Below are 22,853 nucleotides of genomic sequence, written 5' to 3' on the forward strand. Positions count from 1 at the left end.
CACCCCAACACTGCACATTTTGCATGTCTCCTTTTTCTGACACACCAGTTTCAGGTCTTGGAGTCTCTATTAATGAGCTGATGACCTGAATCAGGTGTGTTTGATTAAGGAGACATGCAAAACATGCAGTGTTGGGGTGCCTCCAGGACCAGGGTTGGGAACCACTGGTTTAGACGATGTGTACGTTTTCAACAAGCTTATCTTTTCTCTTTACTATTTTATACTTCTATTGTTTCAACGTCAGACTTTCCTTTGAAACTTGTAAAACGGACCAGCTCTTAAGATCATGTGAATAACCTTCCTTGTGAATGTTCCTTTGTATAATAAATTAAATGTTCCCGTTACACAAATTGTATATTTTTAAAAAGTCTTTCGAGACCCTGTGATTGATATTTTTATTTATTTTTTTGGTGCAAATGTGAATATCACAATCCTACATACCACTATTGAAATTCTAGTGTAGTGTATGTCTGGGCAGATCCCTTACAAAAATATAATAAATGTAAAAATAATGATAAATAATAGTATTTCGTACAATAATAATACATTTTCAAAACGCTGCATTTATTAATTACATTTTACTACTGCAAAATGCATTTTGTTTTGTACTAGCAATAACTAGTTATTTTAGTGAAAACTATGGTTAACCGTGGATGTTAAAATGAAAAGTAAATTAAAAACGTCTGCTGGTTTGAAGGAGAATGGATATCAGAAAAAAAGACTTGCACCGAGTAGGGTAGTTAGAAATTGTATAAATAACATTTCTAACATTTTATTTCTACGTTTGTAAATAACAGAAAATGATTGTGAGGCACTTAAATGGTTTCACCTCACTAGCTCCAGGCCTCCAGCCCTGGCCCAGAGGCTGATTTTCCTGTGTATGTAGTGTGCTGTGATTACCTGTGGCACAGGTAAATCCGCTCAGGATCGTGGGGTGGCGCCGTTATGTGCAAGTATCTGCGATTCCTTCCGCAACAGAAAGAAGGAAAAACTCTCCAGTACCTGCCTACACTTGCCGATGCATGGACAACACCCGTAAAACCAATTATTTAATCGTTTCACAAGTGTTTCCGATACGTGAAACACTATATCCAGAGTCGTTTAAGCGTTTGGATAGAAATAAGAAATCGTATCTAAGGTTATAGGTGGAATATAAAATGGACGACTAGTTAAATCCTGGAGTTTCACCTGAAACTTGCAAGTTTTCCTCGAAGAGTCCACACGGGACTGAAAGTTACACAGGGTGTGAATACAGGAAGTACCTTGAATTCATCATGGTAAGTGCTTTTAAAACCTAACATAACTTATTAAAAGCGTTTTAAGTTGAGTTAAGAGATTAAAAGCTGCAGCTGGCTCTGTATCTACTACTATAGAAGTTGCATTTTAACTGTCGACAAAACAAAAATTTATATATCGGAAGAATCATTCGAATTTTAGACATTTACTCCATTATTTTCCTGTCTAGCAAAGTAAATACCAAATCATCAGTTTGGCCTGAAGAAATAGTCCAGGGATAACTTATGAAATACATAGATATTTAGGTGTACGTTTTGCCTGCCAAAAACTCCATCAAACTCGGATTTGGGGACATTATATAAAGAAGAAAACTGACAAGAAAATGTAAAGCACAGTAACTTTAGAAATTCCTATAATACACGAGAGGACCAGGGAAATCTGTCCAGTTTATTTGTGCAATTCTGTTGAATGTCAGTGAGAGCACATAGTAATTATAATAATTTGAATTTTGAAAGTCGTTTTTCCCTTCTATTTAGGATCTGGGAGGGGAGCCCAAATTTTCCTCAGAATTATTGTTAATGACTTGTGCAAGGAGGATATACTCTTATTATATTTATCACAGATTTAATTGGCCATACTTCATTCTTAATCTCCCGACTAAGTATTTGCCTTTGTTTGTGGCTTGAGGGAAAGAAATATGGCTCACGTTTCTTTGTTTTGTTGTATAGCTGCACTGCATATGGTATATGACTTAATTACATGCTCATGAAGCTGTATAGCTTTCAAGTACAGGAGTAGTTTTGTTGTTGTAATAGTCCTGTCTTGTCAAAGTGTCAGAGGTTTTAACGCTTCATAAGTGCTCATAACAGAAAGTATTTTATAAATGTCATTTCCTCTGTGCAGAGTTGCTGGCTTAGTCAGTCAGTATATTCTTACACTTATTAACCCTTTAATTAACTTGTTAACTTATTAATTCTGCTCAACACCAGCTCTCTTGTCTAATGCAGTGCCTCCAAATGCATAAAGTAGCAAAATGCATTTAAATAATCTTTATGTAACCCAACAGTATGTCAGCATTCAATCGCAGGTGACCGTATGAATAATCTTTCTCTCTTGCACAGGGGAGCAAAGAGAAATATCACTGGCAGACCCAGAATGTGAAGGTCAGTGGTGTGGACGACATGGTCCTCCTCTCCAAGATCAGTGAAGATGGCATCACAGATAACCTGAAGAAAAGATACATGGATGACTTCATTTTTGTATCCTTAAGTCTGTAATAAACAATAATTATTTGGTTATTTGGTCTGGCATACTTAAATATACGCTATAGTTGAAGTTGAAAAGTTTAGGGTCAGTCACTTTTTTAAAAGAAATGAATGCTTTTATTCAGAAATGACGCATTACAGGGATCAAAAGAGACCGTAAAGACATTTCTAATGTTACGAAAGATTTGTATTTCAAATCATTTTTGTTTTCAACTTTTTATCTGCCGAAGAATTTTTTGTTTCCACAGAAATATTAAGCAGCACCATTTTCAACTTTGGTAATAATCGAAGTGTTTCTAGATAAACATCAATCATAATAGAATGATTTTTGAAGTATCCTGTGAAACTGAAGACTGGCATCGCAGGAATAAAATTCATTTATTTTTGCCATAACCACAACTCTTCAGACATACATTGGCCCTGTGCTGATATCAGTGAACCCTTTTAAACAGCTGCCATATTTCACAGACCGTGAGATTGAACTGTATCAGGGAGCCGTAAGTACAATATGCATTTTCTATTAGTGTCCGGTACATAGTTCTGTACTGTACCGTGCTCTAATTACATGGATACTAAATGGAATTAAAGTTCAGATGAATAATCATTCCCGCAGGATAAGTCATTTAGATGTGGCCAGACGGAGTAGAGCAAGAGCAATGCCACTGCATGTCCAGACTTGCCATTTTGCTCGCAAAGACTGCCTATAAATCTGTATTTGTTAACGTCTTCCCCAGGATGGCCAAATCATAGAGAGTGCATATGCAAATCAGGATGTGTTACTGGTTACGGAATAATGCCTCTACCTCAATTTCATGCAAATGTGACTTGTAACCCTGTAATGTGTGTGTATTCTGTCATTCGCAGGCGCAGTATGAGAACCCCCCCCACATCTACGCTCTGGCCGACAATATGTACCGCAACATGATGATTGACTCCGAGAACCAGTGTGTCATTATCAGGTCAGGGATCAAGGATCTGGCGCCCGCACCCTGAGGCACCTTTAAAGTATTGTATGGCATCAAAGGTTTGCATTATATGTGATCTGAATGTGTTTGTAATACAGCGGAGAGAGTGGAGCTGGAAAGACAGTGGCAGCCAAGTACATTATGAGCTACATCTCCAAAGTCTCAGGAGGTGGACCTAAAGTTCAGGTGAGGTTATCATCTGCTAGATCAGGGGTTCCTAAACTGGGGTTTGTGAAGGAACTTCAGGAGGGTTTGACAAAAAGCTAATAATTAATTTAAATATATTCATTAATTAATAATTAAATATAATAAAAATATATAAATAATATAATTTATTGCATTTCTAATAAGTTAATTATATTAATTAAACTAATATTAAGTATTGCATTAAATATAATATTTAATGAATAACATTTTATATAAAATAAAAACAATCAAAATAAATTACTAAAAAAGGATGAAATATTTCATTTGTTGACTTTGATGATAAGTGACCATTAACCAAACATCAGAAAACGGTGAACATGCAAATTTGTTGCTTTAATTATTGAAATATTCACTTAAAAAGTACCTTAGGGGGTACTTCAAGTAAATATTTTAGGTCAGACAGGTTTGGCTAACAAACAGGTTTGGTAATCCATTTGTTAGAAGACCATTTGTTTATAGAGAGCCTGATTGAACGCAACCCAAAATTCATGTAAACCCATGGGTGTGGTTGTTTCTTTTGTTAATATTGCCCACATTCTGTGCTCATTGTATGTGAAATGTAGTACCTTTGAAATCACCTAGACAGTTATCTGACAATGATCTCTTTGTTCCTCTGTGACACTGAACAGTTCATCGCCAGTCAGCATCAGCAACTATAAAAATTTAATGATTCAAACAAATGAAGTGTTTAGTGTACATATCTTACGTGGCATATTTGAACTGTCTGTGATGTCATGTTGTTTCCTCTTTTAGCATGTTAAAGAGATAATTCTCCAGTCTAACCCCCTCCTGGAGGCTTTTGGGAATGCAAAAACCGTCCGCAACAACAACTCCAGTCGCTTTGTAAGTCTTGCTGCAATGATTCGTCTCAGAAGAAATGTATTTTAGATCATTTTATTATATGTGATCATTTTATTCCATTATTTATAGTCAGAATGTTTATTTTTTATATATATATATATATAGAGAGAGAGAGAGAAATCAATAGAATTATTTTTGTATTATTTAAAAATATATAATTAATAATTGTTCATTTAAAAAAATACATATAATAATTTTTTATGAAATATGTATCTTATCAATAGATTTTTGTAACTGATCAAATAATATTGAAATTAATTCAATCATATTTTAATATTTAAGATTATTATTTTATTTTTATTTATTTTTTTACATATTTTTTAGAAGGAACATGTAAGTCTCTCTGCTGTTTAGTCCCTAGAATCAGTGTGCTATCCAGTTCTCAGAATGTCATTTGGAGCATGCTGGTTCTCAACATGTTCTAGCTTGTTGGCTCCTTGTTGGCTGCAGGATTTGCTTGTAGGAGTGCAGTTTGTGCGTGTGTAGGCTGAAGTTGTAGTTCACTAGGCTTTACTGTTCGTTTCTTTTCTGCACATGCATATGCGATAATGTCAGTGCACAAGCTTTGAGTTCACTGCATAATATATTTATTTCATACCTCAGGGAAAATATTTCGAAATTCAGTTCAGCCGAGGAGGAGAACCTGATGGCGGAAAGATCTCCAACTTCCTATTGGAAAAATCCAGAGTAGTGTCTCAGAACCATGGGGAAAGGAATTTCCATATATATTACCAGGTAAAGCTGTGAACTCATAGAAACACATCCAAGAAAAGGTGTGTGATGTGTTATGCAAGCTGGCAAATTGTTGTGTGTCATGTTACGGCAGTGTGATTTAATCCAGTTTAGGCCAATTGTGGATTGTATTGTGTCATATTAGTAGCTTACTAAATCAGGTCAGTATGGAAGATTACTGAAACTGGATAAAATTCCTGTATGTTGTTGTTGTTGTTACCAATGTTTCTGCAACAGCTCTTGCAAGGAGCCACCAAGGAGCAGAGAGAGAATTTAGGCGTCACTACCCCTGATTACTACTTCTACTTAAACCAGTCTGACACCTACACCGTGGAGGACGTTAATGACAAGAAGGAGTTTGAAGACACAATGGTGGGTGTGAAGCATTGAATCCCCTGATAGAAACCTTCTGGTTGTGTTACTGCCATTCAGTATAAACCTAAATTATATATTGCATTTTTAGGCTGCCATGTCGGTGGTCGGCCTGTCTTTGGATGCACAGGACACTGTGCTGCAGATTGTGGCAGGAATCCTCCATCTTGGCAACATCACTTTCAGAGAGGAGGGCAACTATGCTGTGGTGGAGAGTGAAGACTGTGAGTTTATGCTTGCATTTTATCATTTAGCAGGTCGGTGTATCCGATTCCACGTGAGAAGTAGTACAAAACAAGCAATTCTTGAGGAGCTTGTGTAAGGATGTTTATCTTAGCTGCATAATGAATTAGCTTTCTCACTCTGCTGCAGTCCTGGCATTCCCGTCTTACCTGTTGGGAATCAATCAGGACGGTCTAAAGAGCAAACTGACCAGTCGCATCATGGACAGCAAGTGGGGTGGCAAAACAGAGACTATTTCTGTCACCTTGAACACGGAGCAGGCCTCCTTCACCCGAGACGCCCTGTCCAAAGCCCTGTATTCTAGACTCTTTGACTACTTGGTTGATGTGAGTCAATTTCAATTACTATAAAAATGGTGTTGGGTCAGTAAGATTGTATTTTTATTTTTTAAGAAAAGAGTACTACTGCGCAAGGAAGCCTTTGATTTATGAAAAGTGAGAGTAAAGACATTTCTTATGTTACAAAAGACTGCTATTGCAAAAAAATCCTGTTCTTTTGAACTTTCTATTCAGCAAAGAATCACGGTTCCACAAAAATATTTAGCAGCACATCTGTTTTCAACATAATATTAAGAAATGTTCCTTGACCACCAATTAGCATATCAGAATGATGCTGATGAAAATTAAATAGAATAAAAATAAAATATTTCACAATATTACTGTTTTTACTTTACTTTGATTAAATAAGTACAGCTTTAATGAGTGTAAGTTAAAAAAAATAAGCTGACCTCAAACTTTTGAATGGTAGTATACTATATGTCTCAAAAATCTAAAGAAAAGTCATTTAAAGTAGTTTGCGCTTGTGTTTGAAGACCATAAACAAGGCAATGCAGAAAGACCATGAGGAGTTCAACACTGGAGTTCTGGACATCTATGGTTTTGAAATTTTTCAGGTGAGTTAATTTGTGTTTTCTAAATGCACCTCTTCTTTTTACTCATCATATTAATTTTATAAATAACCACATGCCTTTACCTCTCTAGAAAAATGGATTTGAGCAATTCTGCATTAACTTTGTGAATGAAAAACTGCAGCAGATTTTTATTGAGCTCACACTAAAAGCAGAGCAGGTGAGAATAATGATTTTTAATAAATGTATACACACATGGGTCTCAAGGGAGGTTTTTGCTGATGTTTTCCATCTCATTTGCAGGAAGAGTACGTACAGGAGGGAATCAAATGGACACCAATTGAATACTTTAACAACAAAGTTGTATGTGATTTAATTGAGTCCAAACTGGTGAGTTTACACTTTGTAGCATCAACCGGTTGCCATATGCATAACAACACCCATTCAACTAATGGCATCTAATGGGCATCTTAATAACCCAGAATCCTCCTGGCATCATGAGCATCCTGGATGATGTGTGCGCCACCATGCATGCAAAAGGAGAGGGTGCAGACCAGACACTGCTGCAAAAACTGCAGTCGCAAATTGGCACTCATGAGCACTTCAACAGCTGGAACAAAGGGTTCATAGTGCACCACTATGCAGGCAAGGTAAGAGACACTTTTCAAATGTTCAGATAGAGCTATTTATAAAATCTTTAGCAAAATAATAAATGGTAAACAATCAGATTGTATTAAATGCACTTTTCTGATGGCTGGCAGTAGTGTGGATGCAACACTGCCCCCTACTGTGGATGAAGAGAGTGTGTGTGTGTGTGTGTGTGTGTCTCATACCTTTGTTTATTAATTAAACAATTACTAATATTTTTTAATTCAAATATTTTTGTCACCTGATAGGTTCCATAAAGCAGCACTAACTTTTCAAATCTATAAATACGTACATTGTTGGTTTGACAGCAGTTTGAAATTTGCAGTAATTTGGGGGATTTTTTACAGAATGGATTTAAACATGGTTTTAAACAGAGCAAAAATTATCAGAATTCCTATTAATAAGATAAATGCACAATGCTAAAATACCTAATAAATGTCAATAAGGGTGTATTAATTCTTCATTAAGAGTTCTGTGCGCCTGCACATTGGCAACATGAGTATTATACTGAATTTAGATGCCTTGAGTGTTTTAGTGTGCTTCCAGCGAGTAGAGTCACTCTGATATTGATTCACTTCTTGGTGAGAGTAATAAGAGCTCTTATTTCCAGGTGTCGTATGATGTGAGCGGCTTCTGTGAGAGAAACAGGGATGTGCTGTTCAATGACATCATCGAGCTCATGCAGAGCAGTGAGTTGTAAGTGGTCATGTGGTTATATTTACTAGTATTTTAGCCCATGTCAGCTGGATTATAGCAGAAGCTTTTTAAAAGCCCCTAAATGCACTCATGCACCAATTCAGAACATCTGCAGTCCGGCAGTAATTCCTTAATGAAATAATAAATCGCATAAATAAATCATAAAATCAATATGGTGTAGCATTTTTATGGAGGATGGTAAGAGATAAGTTTTTTCTTGTGAGAGATATTCTGTGGTGTATTACTTCACTAGAGGCAGCTCTATGATTATGTCTTCCATGTGCTGGTAAAGAATAAACAGTATTAGGGCTTCAGAGATGTTTGAAATGATTGATCTCTTTTTCTGGTCATATCCATAGCGCCTTCATCAGAGATTTGTTCCCAGAGAACCTTGAGGCTGAGAAAAGGGGCCGTCCCACCACTGCAGGTTCAAAGATTAAGGTAAAAGAACTGGTTTACAAAACAGAGAAATGCACACTTAACTAGAAATATTCCTACAATTTGATTTAAACCGTGTATTGTGTTTCAGTTCCTAACAAAGTTACTTGGCCAGCTTGCATTTAGTGCCTGCCGAGGGTGCTGGATGCTGTGTATAGTTACAGTTTTGTATGATACATGAATGTGATGTTATGCTCTTAGATTTGTGTTATGCAATTGTTTATTTTTTCTCCCTTCTCCCCTTACAGAAACAGGCAAATAATCTGGTCCAGACGTTAATGAAATGCACCCCTCACTATATTCGATGCATCAAGCCCAATGAGACCAAAAAGCCTCGCGACTGGGAGGAAAGCCGCGCCAAACACCAAGTAGAATATCTGGGACTGCGGGAGAACATCCGGGTTCGCAGGGCTGGCTATGCCTTCCGACGCGTCTTCAAGAAATTCCTGCAAAGGTACAATCAGCTCTTACAAATGCCTGTAAAGATGCCAAATGCTATATATGGAAATTTTGTTAAGTTGGAAAAAACTGTGACATAATATATATATTTGCTCAGATATGCCATCTTGACCAGAGAAACATGGCCTCAGTGGAGAGGGGATGAGAAACAGGGTGTCCTGCACCTTTTAAAATCTGTCAACATGGACTCAGACCAGTACCAGCTGGGCAAGACCAAAATCTTCATCAAGGCCCCAGAATCTGTATGTACTTTTTTTGTAACTTGAAGGTAGTGATAATGTTACAGTTGTAATTTAATGTGATGTTTTCTTCAAATGCCTAATTCATTAACTGAACTTTTGGGACTATGTCCCTTTTTTGCTGTTGTAACTTTTTTTAGAGGTGGGTCACTTATTTTAGTCATGGACAAATTGAATTACTTTGCAGTTTGGCTACGTAAATGCATTCCTTTGGCGATGTGCAAAAGATTAAAAGTCATTTAGACTTAAGTGAATGTTCTTCAGCTGTGGTTCACATGGCTTCTTGTAGAACTATGTTTTTTCAAAACTTTGTTTATATAGAATAGACACTATAGGTGCGTCCTAATTCACGTATTTATGCAGTATGCTGTTTTTTTAGTATAAGTAGTGTGAAAAAGTGCATTTCTAATGCCCAGATGATGCACTTAGTTAACCAAAAAAATTGTGAAATGTTGGACAAGACTAAATAACCTTATATAATTTGCATACTAGACGATTGAGTATGTAGTGCATAGAGTATAGTGTGTCATTTGTTACACACCTAACGAAGTGAGTGGACACGCTTCTCAAATTTGCTTTGGTCATTTTGTGATTGCATTTTGTTGATATTCTGAAATATTTTGTTGATATTCAACAGTGATGACTATGACAAATAAGTGTGATTATGTCAATCTTTAGTTGTTCCTGCTGGAGGAGATGAGGGAAAGGAAATACAACGGATATGCTCGGGTAATCCAGCAAGCCTGGCGCAAACACATCGCTGTGCGCAAGTACGTCCGGATGAGAGAGGAAGGTAAGAGTTCATTCAGATTCCTCTCTTTGATACATGCAGAAAAAGAATTCAGTCCAGACCCCATTGCTCTTTGTATCCCATCTTCTGTATCAGTCAATAAAAATGGACAAAAAGACTCAAATCTAATATATAGGGCCTTTGGAATAGAATCAAATTAACTTCATTTTCAATCACACGATTCTGTAATGCTTTCAGCCTCTGATCTCTTGCTGAACAAGAAGGAGAGACGAAAGAACAGTCTGAACCGCAATTTCATGGGAGACTACATTGGCATGGACAACCATCCAGAGATTCGACAGTTCTTGGGTCGTAGGGAGAGGGTTGATTTTGCTGACGTGGTGGTCAAATATGACCGCAGATTTAAGGTTTGACTCGACGTCCCCTTTAACATACTGAAACTCATAGCTCACTTCCTGAGTAACTGTTTAGTAGTATTTTGTGCTAGTTTACTGAACCAACAGATGTTTTATTCTGCACATGTAGTTCATCTGACACATACTCACATGCTGTTTCAACACCCACAGACTGTCAAGCGTGACCTCATTCTCAGCCCTAAGTTCCTCTATTTGATTGGACGTGAGAAGGTGAAACAGGGTCCTGAGAAAGGCCAGATTCGGGAGGTCTTGAAGAGAAAAATAGAGGTGGAAAAAATCCAGTCTGTCTCTCTTAGGTACTCTATCATGTAATATTCATGATAACCTTTAGGCCTTGAAGGATCTCCCTACATCAAAGCTTCAAAATGATTAATAAATCATACATTTAAAGTAGAATAAAAATAAAGTTCAGCAAAAATCAAAATTCTGTGATCATTTGCTCACCCTCAATTTGTTCCAAACCTGTATGAATTTCTTTCCTCTGCTGAACACAAAAGATATTTTGTAGAATGTTATTAACCCGTTTCTGATTCCCATTGACTTCCATAGTATTTTTTTCAATACTGTCGAAGTTTTGCTTATCTACATTCTTCAAAATATCATACAGGTTTGGAACAACGTGTGGGTGAGTGAATGATGCCTTTAAACCAGTATTTAAGCAGGTTTTTATCATTTCTAAATTGCATATGGATGATGGGTTATTGATCAGTTATTGTATCTCTCTTTCCTCAGCACTTTACAGGATGACCTCTTCATATTGCATGAGGATCAATACGACAGTGTGCTGCAGTCTGTCTTTAAAACCGAGTTCCTCAGTCTTCTGTTCAAGCGTTACGAGGAAAAAACACGGAAAAAGCTGCCGCTGAAGTTTAACAACCTGTGAGCAATATTTCCCTCACTGAGAAATTGACCATGTGCTGTATTATTCAGAAAAGTAGGATATGTTGGTCTTGTAATTTCAACATTGAACATTTTTCTCTATCAGACTTGAATTTAAGGTGAAGAAAGGAGGATGGGGTCCATTTTCATCTGCTGGCTCTCGACAGATCCAGTTTCAGATGGGTCAGGGTGATGAAGCAGTTCTGAAGCCCAGCAGCAAAGTCCTGACTGTCAGTATTGGACCCGGTCTGCCTAAAAACGCAAGTGAGTCTGTGGTGAAATTTTGTGTTTTAGTAAAAAATATTTTAAATGCTTACAACACCAAGTTATACTTTTTGGGGTATAGAATCACAGTTTAGTGGTCTTGAGAAATTGACACCCATTTTGCATACAATTTTGAGATCATGAAGAAATATCCCCATTCAAAAATGTGGGTTTGTAAGATTTTTTCTCTTATGCTCATGAAGGCTGTGTTTATTTGATCAAAAATACTGTAAAAACTGTGAAATATTATTACAATTTAAAAGAAATGTTTTTGGTTTTAACATATTTTAAAATGTAATTTATGCCTGTGATGCAAAGCTGAATTACTCTAGTCTTCAGGATACATGATCCTTCAGAAATAAATCTAATATGCTGATTTGGTGCATAAAAAACATGAATATGCTTATAAACTTATTATTATCAATGTTAAAATCAATTGTGCTGCTTAATATTTTTGTGAAAACAATCATATTTTTCTTCCAGGATTTTTAGAAAATTCAAAAGTGAGATGAAAGACTTTTTTCTAATATGTCATAATTATCGTTTTTGCAGGACCCACTCGCCGTGACAACCGAAAAAGCAGGTACATAGGGAACCAAAATCGCAATGTAGGCCAGTATTCACGTGGTAAGACCACAATTTTACACATTTCACAAAAGCTTCAGCTAAACTGTTTTAGAAATAGTTTAAAAATGTTCCTATGGCCTGTGATTTCAGAGCCTCCTAAGTCTGATCGTCGAGGAAGAGGAACCCAGGGGCAGCATGCCGGTAGAAACTCTCTGCTCCGCCAGCAGTCCAGTATGGATCAGCCCACCCTTCCCAGACTCCGGGGATCTCGTCACAGTCAACGTGAGAGCCAGATCTACGCTGATATGGGCTTCATGAATGTTCCTGATCAGGGCGTGGCTGGGTGAGATGACGGATCAACTGACAGCAAGAAATTCAGATACAAGCAATTAGAAGAATTATATACTGACTGAAGACTTTACAATCTTAAACCTTGTTTGGCTGGAACTCACAGATCAGTATGTTAGTAATTGTAACACACGGTTTTAAGAAATTAATTCTGTCATTCAGGTTATTATAGTATTTTTTTTATTTCTGTTTTCAGTGTCATTTGAATTCAATTTGATCTTCACTCTGTCAGTATTAGTTTTTTCAGAGATACCTAAATTATTAGGTATATAGTTAGATATTTAGTTTCAGTTTTTATGAGAATTGTTAGTTTTGATTTGAATGACAATTGTTATTTAAGTCTTTCAAAGGAAATATTCCCTTTGTTTTCTCTCAGAATGCATCGCAGACGTTCAAAAGAGTACAAGCCTCTTCCAGGTTCAGGGGGACCCAAACCCAAACCCAAACCCAGACCCCGCACCCCACAGTGCAGAGCAATCTACGCTTATGATGCTCAGGACACAGATGAGCTCAGCTTTCAAGCAGAGGATATCATAGAAATCACATGTGAAGGTAATCTATTTTTATAACATTAAAAGTGAAATTTATACAGATTATATTGGGTTAGCGAATGCTGCACTAACCCAAGATGTGCTGTCTGCCCAGATCCTTCAGGTTGGTGGAAAGGCTGTCTTCGAGGAAAGGAAGGCATGTTTCCTGGCAACTACGTTGAGAAGATCTAAACCGGCATGCTATTGGACAGAATGTGATTCATTGCAGAAATTCAATCACGAAGAACAAAGCATCAGCGTTATATCAAAGCCACTTCGTGCCGAATCATATCCCCAAGATCATTGATGTTTACTACACAGGGTGCAAAAGGTGCCACCCTAACAAAGATGTGTTGCTAACTTGCTACATTAGACCACCTACATAAATCAGATGAAATGTTTTAATTTTTTTAATAGAAAGTAATGTTAGACGTAACTAGAAGAAAAACTATAATGCTGTTTCACCATGTTACCCAGTGTAAAACAATTTTTTTTCATGTGTTTTTTGGAAAGTAGATAAAATATTTTAATGTATTTTACTAGATTTGTATTTTAAAGGTTCAATTTCTACTTTTTTTTTTTTTACTGATATTGTACAATTGTATAAAATCAGAGAAGCTGTTTTCAGATACATGGAGAAAAAAATTAAATGGAACCATTTTTTGGTAAAATGTTTTCATTATAAACATCAAAAATAATGTCTTAAAGGCCTGTTCATTCATTTGACACGCACAATTTCTCATTTGTAGACAATTTTGTAATGAAACCGCAAAATTGAGGGACTTAATGTAGTTAGCATTTGATTGGACAAAAATCTCTGTTGTGCAGGAGTAGTTTCATTTTCCCTCAGAAAAATATTTAAAAATTCAAACGTGTATATTTGATAAAATATCAGATCATTTCAACTTTGTCACCGTTTAGGAGAACATTAGCATAGAGAACAGATGATCTCAACAGTAACACATGGACCCTCTCATTTTAAAGGGGTCATATGATGCGATTTCAAGTTTTCCTTTCTCTTTGGAGTGTTACAAGCTGATTGTGCATAGATAAGATCCCTGAAGTTGCAAAGACTAAAGTCTCAAAACCAAAGAGATATTCTTTATCAAAGTTAAGACTCTGACACGCCCCCCCTAAAACGGCTCGTTCTAACACATCTTTAAAAAAGCATCATATGACCCCTTTAAGGTTTCTCGTGTGTCCACAACAAACTACATTTCCCGGCACACCATGTGACGTCAGGACGTAGTTGGCTTCTCGCGCAAACCTCTGAATCCGAGTGGCTTAATTTACACACGGTGAACCGCTGAGACACTCTGCACATTTCAGAGGCACTGAAGGGCATTTTATACTCCTTTAGGATATTCCGTTACGTGAAAACCCTCGGGCTCCGTGTAACAATGGAGGCATATTTACGGAGCTGTCGCGATGTGCTTAAGGTAAGACTATGGTACAGTAACGTTACGCTTAAAAGAGAGAGGGTTACGCGTGGTATGTTTGCTTCTACCATTTTACCTACTTAAAATGTGGCCAGAGCTTGCACTGTGCTTGTTTAGACATACATAATCACGATTTGGGATCAGAGAAATTAAGTAAAAGTATTTTTTTTATTTTTTTTTTAAAGAAATTTATTATTTTTTCAGCAAGGATGTGTTAAATTAATAAAAATTGATGTTAAAGACTTACATTGTTAGAAAATATTTCTATTTTGATTAAATGCTGTTTTTTTTTTTTTTTACTTTTTCCTGAAAAAAGTATCACAGGTTTAAAAAAAAAAATATTAAGAGAGAGGGTTACGCGTGGTATGTTTGCTTCTACCATTTTACCTACTTAAAATGTGGCCAGAGCTTGCACTGTGCTTGTTTAGACATACATAATCACGAGTGTGTTCACCGTTTATAATGGCTTGGTGTGATAATTAATGAATGCTTTGTTTGATATAACGTACTCTTGATATTGACACAAGTCATATGGTATGACGCGCCAGGCGAAGACCCTGGCCGCATGAGCCAATGATAGAAACAACTAACATTACATTGAGAGAAAGTACGCAAGCATGTTTGTTTATATTTGTTATTTATATATTATATAATATTATATTATATATTATAAATTAATATAATATATTTAAAAAAAAAAATATTTCAACATTCATAATAAATCAGCATATTGTTAATAAATCAGAATGATCTTGGAAGGATCATGTGACACTGAAGACTGGAATAATGGATGATGAAAATTCAGCTTTGCGTCACAAGAATAAATTGCATTTTAAAATATATTAAAATAGAAAAAAAGTTACTTTAAATTGTAATATTTCACAATATTACTTTTTTTCTGTATTTTTGATCAAACAAATGCATCCTTGATGAGCAGAAGCAGCATCTTTAAAAAAAAAAAAAACATTAAAAATCTTACTGGTCCCAAACTTTTGAACGGCCGTGTATATAAATTATTATTATTATTATTATTAGGCTATTATTATTAAATGTACACATAATTTTACACACATAAATGTACACACTTTTACCATTTATAATTGTACACTATTAAAAACTGTTTAAAACAAATTTAATGAGCTGTTTGGTGCAAATGGATCTTTTGGAGCTTCAGATAGAAACTATTTTCTAAAGGTGCTGTCAGTGTGTTTAGTCAATAAGAACAATTCCCACTTTTCTAGTTTTTCAGCTTAATGCACTCAGTTTCAAAACTGAAGGTGGCCCTGTTTGCAGAGACAATAACACCTGCTGTCCGGTGCACATGATCCTGACAGCATCTGTCCAACAGCAGTGCATCTCTCCACCCTAAACACTGTTGTTTTAAACCCAAACACCCTGACACCTGCACTCGCCCACTGCTGGGTGGATATACTGAAGCCCCCTGTTTACCTTGAGCCTCAGCTCATGGAAGCAAGCAGAGATGGCTTCTTTAACTAATTCAGTCAATGATTGAAGAAATTATACAGTTGCACTTGTGGTTAAAGTGCTTTTTGTCTGCACTGAAGCGTGAGGTTGCAAATAGAGCACACACAAGAGCTCTTTTCCACCCTGACCCAAGACCCGCAGGTTCTGTACTGTTTACTCACTGTCCTGTGGTCCATTTCACATGATTGCAGTGACTAACTTCCTGCGCTGTCCCCCGGCCATGCACATATGGACATAAATAAGCATGTTTTTCCTGCACTTCCCCATCTAACAAGGATTTTGGTGATGATTATCACATGACAAAGAGAGATCTTGCCAAAGCCTCACCCCTGATCTGTGCCAACTGTGAGCTCAGTCACTGTGTTGACTGTCCATCTTCCAGCATTTCAAACAAACGCTTGCCCAGATCAGAGTACATCATTTAATGCTGACGTCACGGATGGCTTCTGTATTCGGCTGGAGTAATGGAGCAGGCCAAATGCTAATTAACGCTGGAAGAGGAGTCATCATGGGGAGAGATAAAAGGTTTTATTGAATCCAGGGCGATGCATTCGGTGTTATTCTATTAAAAGTGCTCTTCATCTCACAAGTGGTCCAGCAAATAGGCTTTGATATACAATTGTGGGTTCTTAAGTTCCCAAAAAAGAGAGAGAGAGAGAGAAAAACACATTTTAAGTAACATAAATGTAGTCCATAACTACACTACCGTTAGAAAGTGTCGATTTTTTTTTTTTTTATAAGGAAAGTAATACTTTTATTCAGCAAGGATGCATTAAATTGACCAATAATGAGCACCAAATCAGCATATTTAGAATAATTTATAAAAGATCATGTGACAGTGAAGACTAGAGCGATAGTGTCTGCTGAACATACAGCTTTGCCATTACAAGAACAAAATATTTCAAAATAAAAGTTATTTTAAATTGTAATAATATTTCACAATTTTACTATTTTTACTCTATTTTTAAATAAATGCAGCCTCGGTGAGTCATCAGAAACAGTAAAAATCAGACTCCAGATTTTTAACAGTAGTGCATGCTCCAAGTTTTCTGAAGCCATACTATTATTCATGTTACGAAAGCACTGAAATTTAAAGGGATAGTTCACCAAAAAATGAAAATTCTGTCGTCAATTACTCACATTGGTGTCGTTCCAAACCCGTAAGACCCTCGTTCATCTTTGGAACATAAATTAAGATATTTGTGATGAAATCCGAGAGCTTTCTTACCCTGCATGGACAGCAACACAACTACCACTTTCAAGGCCCAGAAAGGTAGTAAGGACATTGTTAAAATAGTCCATGTAACATCAGTGATTCAACCTTAATTTTATAAAGCTACAAGAATACTTTTTCTGCACAAAGAAAACAAAAATAAAGACTTTATTTATCTTCATTTGTGTTCCAAAGATGAACTCCAGAAGATGAAGGTCTTACAGGTTTGGAAAGACATGAGGGTTGGTTACAAATTGGTTACATTATTGTTAACGTTAAATATTTTCGCACAGTATTTGAATATGTGTAAGCGTGGATGAGATTTGAGCTGTGGCAGAGAGGAAGATTTTCAGCTAATAAAAACAAGTCACAAATATATAATTTGACTATATATAGTGCATATGGCCTGCTTTTATGGAGCTTTTTTTTTTCTTTCTTTCTTTATTGATAACCCCTGGACATTGTATGGTTTTATTGTATGAAAAAGAGCAGTATCAGCATTCATCAAAACATCTCCTTTTATGTCCCACAGAAAAAAAGCAAGTGATACAGGTTTGAATATTGAGTAAACAATGGCATACTTTTCATTTTTAGATTAACTATCCCTTTAAGAACAAATATTTACCTTAAAAGAAAATGAATTTTGTTGTCATTCATGTTATCATCTGTTAAAAGAATATACTGCTGTACTATATCTGGTGAGAAGCAACAAAATGTGTTTTATCTCTGACACATTGTACTCCACCTCCCACTGGCTGCCGGTTATATAGAGAGACTGGGTGATCATAAGTTCAACACTGTTTGTTTGTCAGATGAAGCACTTTGTGGAGCTGGAAGTCCTCACAGCCTATTGGATGCATTTTTAGCTTGTCATGTACTTGCTACTTGCTGTAAATATTTGTGCATAGGAAATGTCACAGAAACCACAAACAGACATTTCAGTTTTGCATTGCAGCCTGGTTTAATAGAGGCCACCAAAGCCTTATTATGAAGAACTAGGTTTGCAGTTATACGTTATGAATTCTTGTCCTATATTAGTCCAGCAGCCTGTGACACTGTTCTGTTTCATTCTCAGGCTTGTAGTAAGAACAGCCCAGGGCTGCATGTCGTAATGGGAAATGAGGCTTGTGATATGGACTCCATGGTATCAGCCCTGACCTTCGCCTACTTTCTTTCAAAGGTATGCAATGCCCAACCTAATAAACCACTTTTGCTGCAGTGTTCTTGGAAAATTGTGTCAGAGATAATAGACGTGATAATTCTGGATTATTGTTTTGTTCATCATTAATGTTGTCGTCTCATAGAGTCTTGATTGTAAGAGGATGCCGGTCCCTGTGCTCAACATCCCACGGGCTGAGTTCCCCTTGCACTCTGACAGCACCTTTCTGCTGAGAGAGACCGGTCTGTCGCAGGACTGCCTGCTGTTCAGAGACGAGGTGGACCTCCACGGCCTGCACAAGAACAAACAGCTGACACTGACCCTGGTCGACCACAATGTTCTGCCCAGGTCAGTCTTCTGTTCTGTAGCACAAATGCAGTGTGTGTACTACACCATGTTCCGTCTTCCATCGTCACATATAAAAGGAATGCAATTTTCGAGTAATTCATTAGCTGAATTTTCATTTTAATATATAAAATATATTCAAAATATATATTACTGTTCAAAAGTTTGGGGTCAGTAAGATTTGTTGTTGTTGTTGTTGTTGAAAGGAATTAACATGTTTATTAAGCAAGGATGCATTAAATTAATCAAAATGTATTAATTAATTACAAAATGTCTATTTCTATTTTAAATAAATGGCATTCTTTAAAGAATCCTAAAAAAAAATTTAAGCAGCAACGAAACAGGAATGATAATAACAGAAAATGTTTCTTATGCACCAAATCACTGTATTAAAATGATTTCTGAAAGATCATGTGATGTGGAGACTGGAGTTATAACTGTTGAAAATTTAGCTTTGCCATCACAGGAATAAATTATGCTTTAAAATATATTATAATTGAAAACTGTTATTTTAAATTGTAATTTTATTGTCATTTTAAAATGGTGAGCATATAGGAGACTTTTAAAAAAATTAATAATCTTATCTGCCACAATCTTTTGAACAGTAATAGTTATATATTTAATATAGCAATAATACCTTTATAATAATAATAATAATAATTAATTGCAATAGTATTATGAAGCATTTTACTACACCATATGCCTGAATTTTTGTAAATGTGTGGTAAAACGGTCTCGTTAAAATTGAATGGCAACAAAAAATAAATATCAGAATATGGTAAAACAGTTATTATATATTAATCTAATTAGTTCACCACTAATAGCGACATATGAAGTGTTTATTGTACCGAACCTGTGACCACAGAAGCAGGATTCGTACTGAACTGAGACATTTTACCTATTTACCATTTATTTATAGATCATAGATATTATTGATTTTTATTTTTTAAAATCTGTGCAGTGCCAGTTAACTTTTGAAGTGAAGATCAGGAGATTTGGTCAGTTCTTTTATAGTAAGTCTGTGTTATTCTGTAGTGCTGACAGTGAGCTGGAGGACGCAGTTGTGGAAGTGATTGACCATCACCTCCTACAGAGGCCCACATCCCCCTCCTGTCCCATCACTGTGGAGCCCGTGGGCTCCTGTGCCACCTTGGTGACTGAGCGCATTGCCCAAAAAGCACCTGAGGTGCTCGACCAACAAGTGGCTCAGCTTTTATACGGTGAGTGTCATGGCGATGTGATAAACACGGAGAGGAATGTGAGATCTCACAGCATGACTGCGGCAAAATCTGTTAGACATCAGATGGGCTCAGCATGGGCTTCAGTGGCATTTAGCCAGAAGAGATACTTGATAGAGATGCGAGATGTCAGCAGAAAGATAACATCTTGTTAACTTGCAAAATGTATGTGTTGACAGGTACCATTATACTAGACTGTGTTAACATGGCACCTGAAGCTGGTAAAGTCACCCCTAAGGACAGCCAGTACGCCGTCTTTTTGGAGAAACGTTTTCCAAAACTGCCTAAGAGGGGCGCTCTCTTTCAGTCGCTACAGAATGCCAAGTTTGACGTGTCAGGTGAGAGGATCTTGTACTGTGTAGGTTAATGAAACAAACCACTTGATGTAGACATATTAAACCGTATAATTTGAATGCATGAATTCATTGAAAGTAATTTCACGGTACTGTCCTGTATTTCAGGCCTCTCTACAGAACAGATGCTGTTGAAAGACATGAAAGCAGCATCTGGTGGAGATCTAAAATTGGCTGTCAGTGTCATTTACATGACACTAGAGGTCAGTGCTGTTTTGACATATTTCACTTGACCTCTAAAAGCTTCTACAATCTCAGAAGCTTGGAATGTATTGATTTGGCTGATACAGCTTTTAACCAAAACTGTGTTATTTATACTGATATTTGCAGATATATACAATACATTTTAATAATTTGATTTTTTATTTTTGTGACCTGATCGGTGTTTTTAAAAGATTTAATCACACCCTTAAAAAGAAGTACAAAGTAATTTTTTAATTGCTATAGTAAAATTCTGTAATGTCCATTCATTGAATATTTCTTTTTCTTTCATTGTCTTTCTTTCAAACGGACACAATGAAAGGAAAATAAAAATAAATATAAGAATAGCATTTATTAATTTATTTTTATTTTTTAATTGCAATATTACATAGGAACAATGAAGGAAGTAATACATTACTAACATGATCATTTCAATACAGGTTTTAAACAATAAAACTCACTTTTTAGTGATTGAACATCACGCATTACTCAGTCCGTTTTATTAACTATTAAATGAGATCCAGTACTGAACAATTGTTTGCTATATATGCAGAGTGTATTCTTGTTTTTTTAAAAGTAACTTTGAATTCTTTCATCTTGAAGTTATATAATACTTATAGCACAAGTTGCTAAATAAACAGTGATGCATGGCCAAAAACAAAAGATGCTTGTTTTATGCATGTGTATATATGTGTGCGAGGCATCCAACCTGTTTTGTTCAGTGCTGAATATCCAGGCATTTCTAAAACATGCTGGCACGACTATTTCTGATGCTTACTTTAAATTTAGAAGATCACGTGCAAATGACATGTTTTGTCCTAAATGAAGTGAATCTTGTGTTTGTGCTATGCATTTAGCCTCAGCACTCGGTTCCACAAAGACAGAGAGGAAATGTAGACTGTGAAATGTAAGGAACTACTGTTGTGGGCACAAAGTGTGCTCATGTGCCCATCCTCATGACTCCTCATGTGAATTCCTCATTAATACTGAAGCACAACCGATTCCAAGTCAGACACACCCAGACTCACCGCAGGGCTGGGCGGCCTGTCTCGCACACCCACTGATTACACCAGACGTTAACCTCCGGGCATCCAACCTGTTTTGTTCAGTGCTGAATATCCAGAGATAAGTTCAGATAAATTATGGGAATAAAAATGCTGATTACAATACATAACATTGTTTAATATGTGCGTGTGTGTGTGTGTGTGTATGTGTATATGTGTATAAATTGCCAAAGAAGTTAATCAGAAATATATGTCAAATGATTCAGAAGAGATCAGAGGTATTTCATAAAATAAAACTGTTTGATTGATCTCTGCATATTTTAAAGATTATGTTTTTCAGTAATGTATTTATATTTCATTAAAATACCTTACACTAATGAAATTTTCTTAATATCTTAGCTGAAACAAAGATATATGTTGGAATTCGAAGGCATCAAAACTTTACACAACAGAAGGAACATTTTGGGCATTGCAAATATGTATCTCATTTGAAATTGTCTTGAAAAGTGAAATGAGTTTTTATTTTCTTCTTATGATGCGCACATGTTAAAAGTGCTGTTCTGTCTTTAGGCTTTTCTTCAGAGGCGTGGACTACAGCAGGACCTCTGTGAGTTCTGCCACAATCACAACTACAACCTGGTGGTTGCCATGACAATCTCTTTCATTGATAACAAGCAGCCCCTCCGACAGCTAGCCGTCTACAGCTCCAGCACTGTCTACAGGGAAGAGGTACTCATTACGCTTTATATCTTTCCAGGAATGAAGCTACAAAAGGCTTACTTATAATTGACTGCATATTTGGCCAGGTTAGGAGTTTAAAAAAAATAGCAAATTAATTTTGAAACAAAAAGCACACTCTTCACCTTGAAGGATTCAACAAGTCTTTTATCGAATGTATTTGATGATAAACCCTCAGCAAGAATTAAGATCAGCAAAGATCTTTATAACCAATTAACAGGGTTTCCCAGTTTGTACTTTATTATGCTTTATTTCCAGTCTTTTAATGTTGGTTAATGTTCATGTAAAAATGGCAACAATTGCTTGAGCCAGTCGATTCCTGATCACTTAATTTTTTATTTTTTTTACTTGGAAATACACTACTGTTCAAAAGTAAGATATTTTTAGTCCATTTATTCAGCAAGGATGCATTAAAGGAATAGTTTGCCCAAAAATGAAAATTCTGTCATCATTTACTCACCCTTATGTCGTTCCAAACCTATATAAGTTTCTTTCTTATGTTGAACACAGATTTTTGAAGAATTTTGAAGAACCAAACAGTTGTTGGTCCCCGTAAACTTCTGTAGTAGGGAAATAAATACTATGGAAGTCAATGGGAACCATCAACTGTTTGATTACCAGCATTCTTCAAAATATCTTCTTTTATGTTCAACATAAGAAAGAGACGCATACAGGTTTGGAATAGCATGAGGGTGAGTAAATGATGACAAAATTT

The 22,853-nt window shown here is 36.2% G+C and overlaps 2 protein-coding genes across 2 annotated transcripts in view; both read left to right on the forward strand.

The window, feature by feature from the left end:
• Window positions 1-853: 853 nt before the first annotated feature.
• On the forward strand, window positions 854-13,203 carry LOC107705358 (unconventional myosin-Ie-like). Its single transcript, XM_016508619.1, has 27 exons — window positions 854-1,277; window positions 2,358-2,495; window positions 2,909-2,998; window positions 3,366-3,460; window positions 3,565-3,652; window positions 4,427-4,516; window positions 5,138-5,269; window positions 5,504-5,638; window positions 5,730-5,862; window positions 6,011-6,207; window positions 6,693-6,773; window positions 6,862-6,948; window positions 7,032-7,118; window positions 7,211-7,378; window positions 7,987-8,072; window positions 8,432-8,513; window positions 8,759-8,964; window positions 9,067-9,211; window positions 9,887-10,001; window positions 10,197-10,366; window positions 10,526-10,671; window positions 11,108-11,254; window positions 11,361-11,518; window positions 12,071-12,145; window positions 12,236-12,428; window positions 12,810-12,985; window positions 13,079-13,203. The coding sequence occupies exons 1-27, from the start codon at window positions 1,275-1,277 to the stop codon at window positions 13,153-13,155; spliced, it is 3,300 nt and encodes a 1,099-aa protein (XP_016364105.1). The 5' UTR covers window positions 854-1,274; the 3' UTR covers window positions 13,156-13,203.
• A 1,010-nt stretch (window positions 13,204-14,213) lies between these two features.
• LOC107705398 (protein prune homolog) overlaps window positions 14,214-22,853 on the forward strand; it is a 12,130-nt gene continuing 3,490 nt past the window's right edge. The window contains exons 1-7 of the mRNA XM_016508674.1: window positions 14,214-14,402; window positions 18,176-18,280; window positions 18,405-18,607; window positions 19,640-19,824; window positions 20,022-20,180; window positions 20,304-20,398; window positions 21,971-22,129. Coding sequence (XP_016364160.1) covers window positions 14,364-14,402; window positions 18,176-18,280; window positions 18,405-18,607; window positions 19,640-19,824; window positions 20,022-20,180; window positions 20,304-20,398; window positions 21,971-22,129 — 945 coding nt within the window. The 5' untranslated portion in view covers window positions 14,214-14,363. The remainder of the gene's footprint in view (window positions 14,403-18,175; window positions 18,281-18,404; window positions 18,608-19,639; window positions 19,825-20,021; window positions 20,181-20,303; window positions 20,399-21,970; window positions 22,130-22,853) is intronic.

The sequence above is a fragment of the Sinocyclocheilus rhinocerous genome, unplaced genomic scaffold (assembly GCF_001515625.1).
Source record: "Sinocyclocheilus rhinocerous isolate Xijiao unplaced genomic scaffold, SAMN03320098_v1.1 scaffold222, whole genome shotgun sequence".
NCBI classification, from domain to species: Eukaryota; Metazoa; Chordata; class Actinopteri; order Cypriniformes; family Cyprinidae; genus Sinocyclocheilus; species Sinocyclocheilus rhinocerous.

What these genes read in the sequence shown, in the direction of transcription:
- LOC107705358 (XM_016508619.1), top strand. An exon ending in TTGAACTGTATCAGGGAGCC is followed by an intron (nt 2,999 to 3,365) that starts GTAAGTACAATA and finishes TGTCATTCGCAG; the next exon opens with GCGCAGTATGAGAACCCCCC. An exon ending in CGGTCTGCCTAAAAACGCAA is followed by an intron (nt 11,519 to 12,070) that starts GTGAGTCTGTGG and finishes TCGTTTTTGCAG; the next exon opens with GACCCACTCGCCGTGACAAC.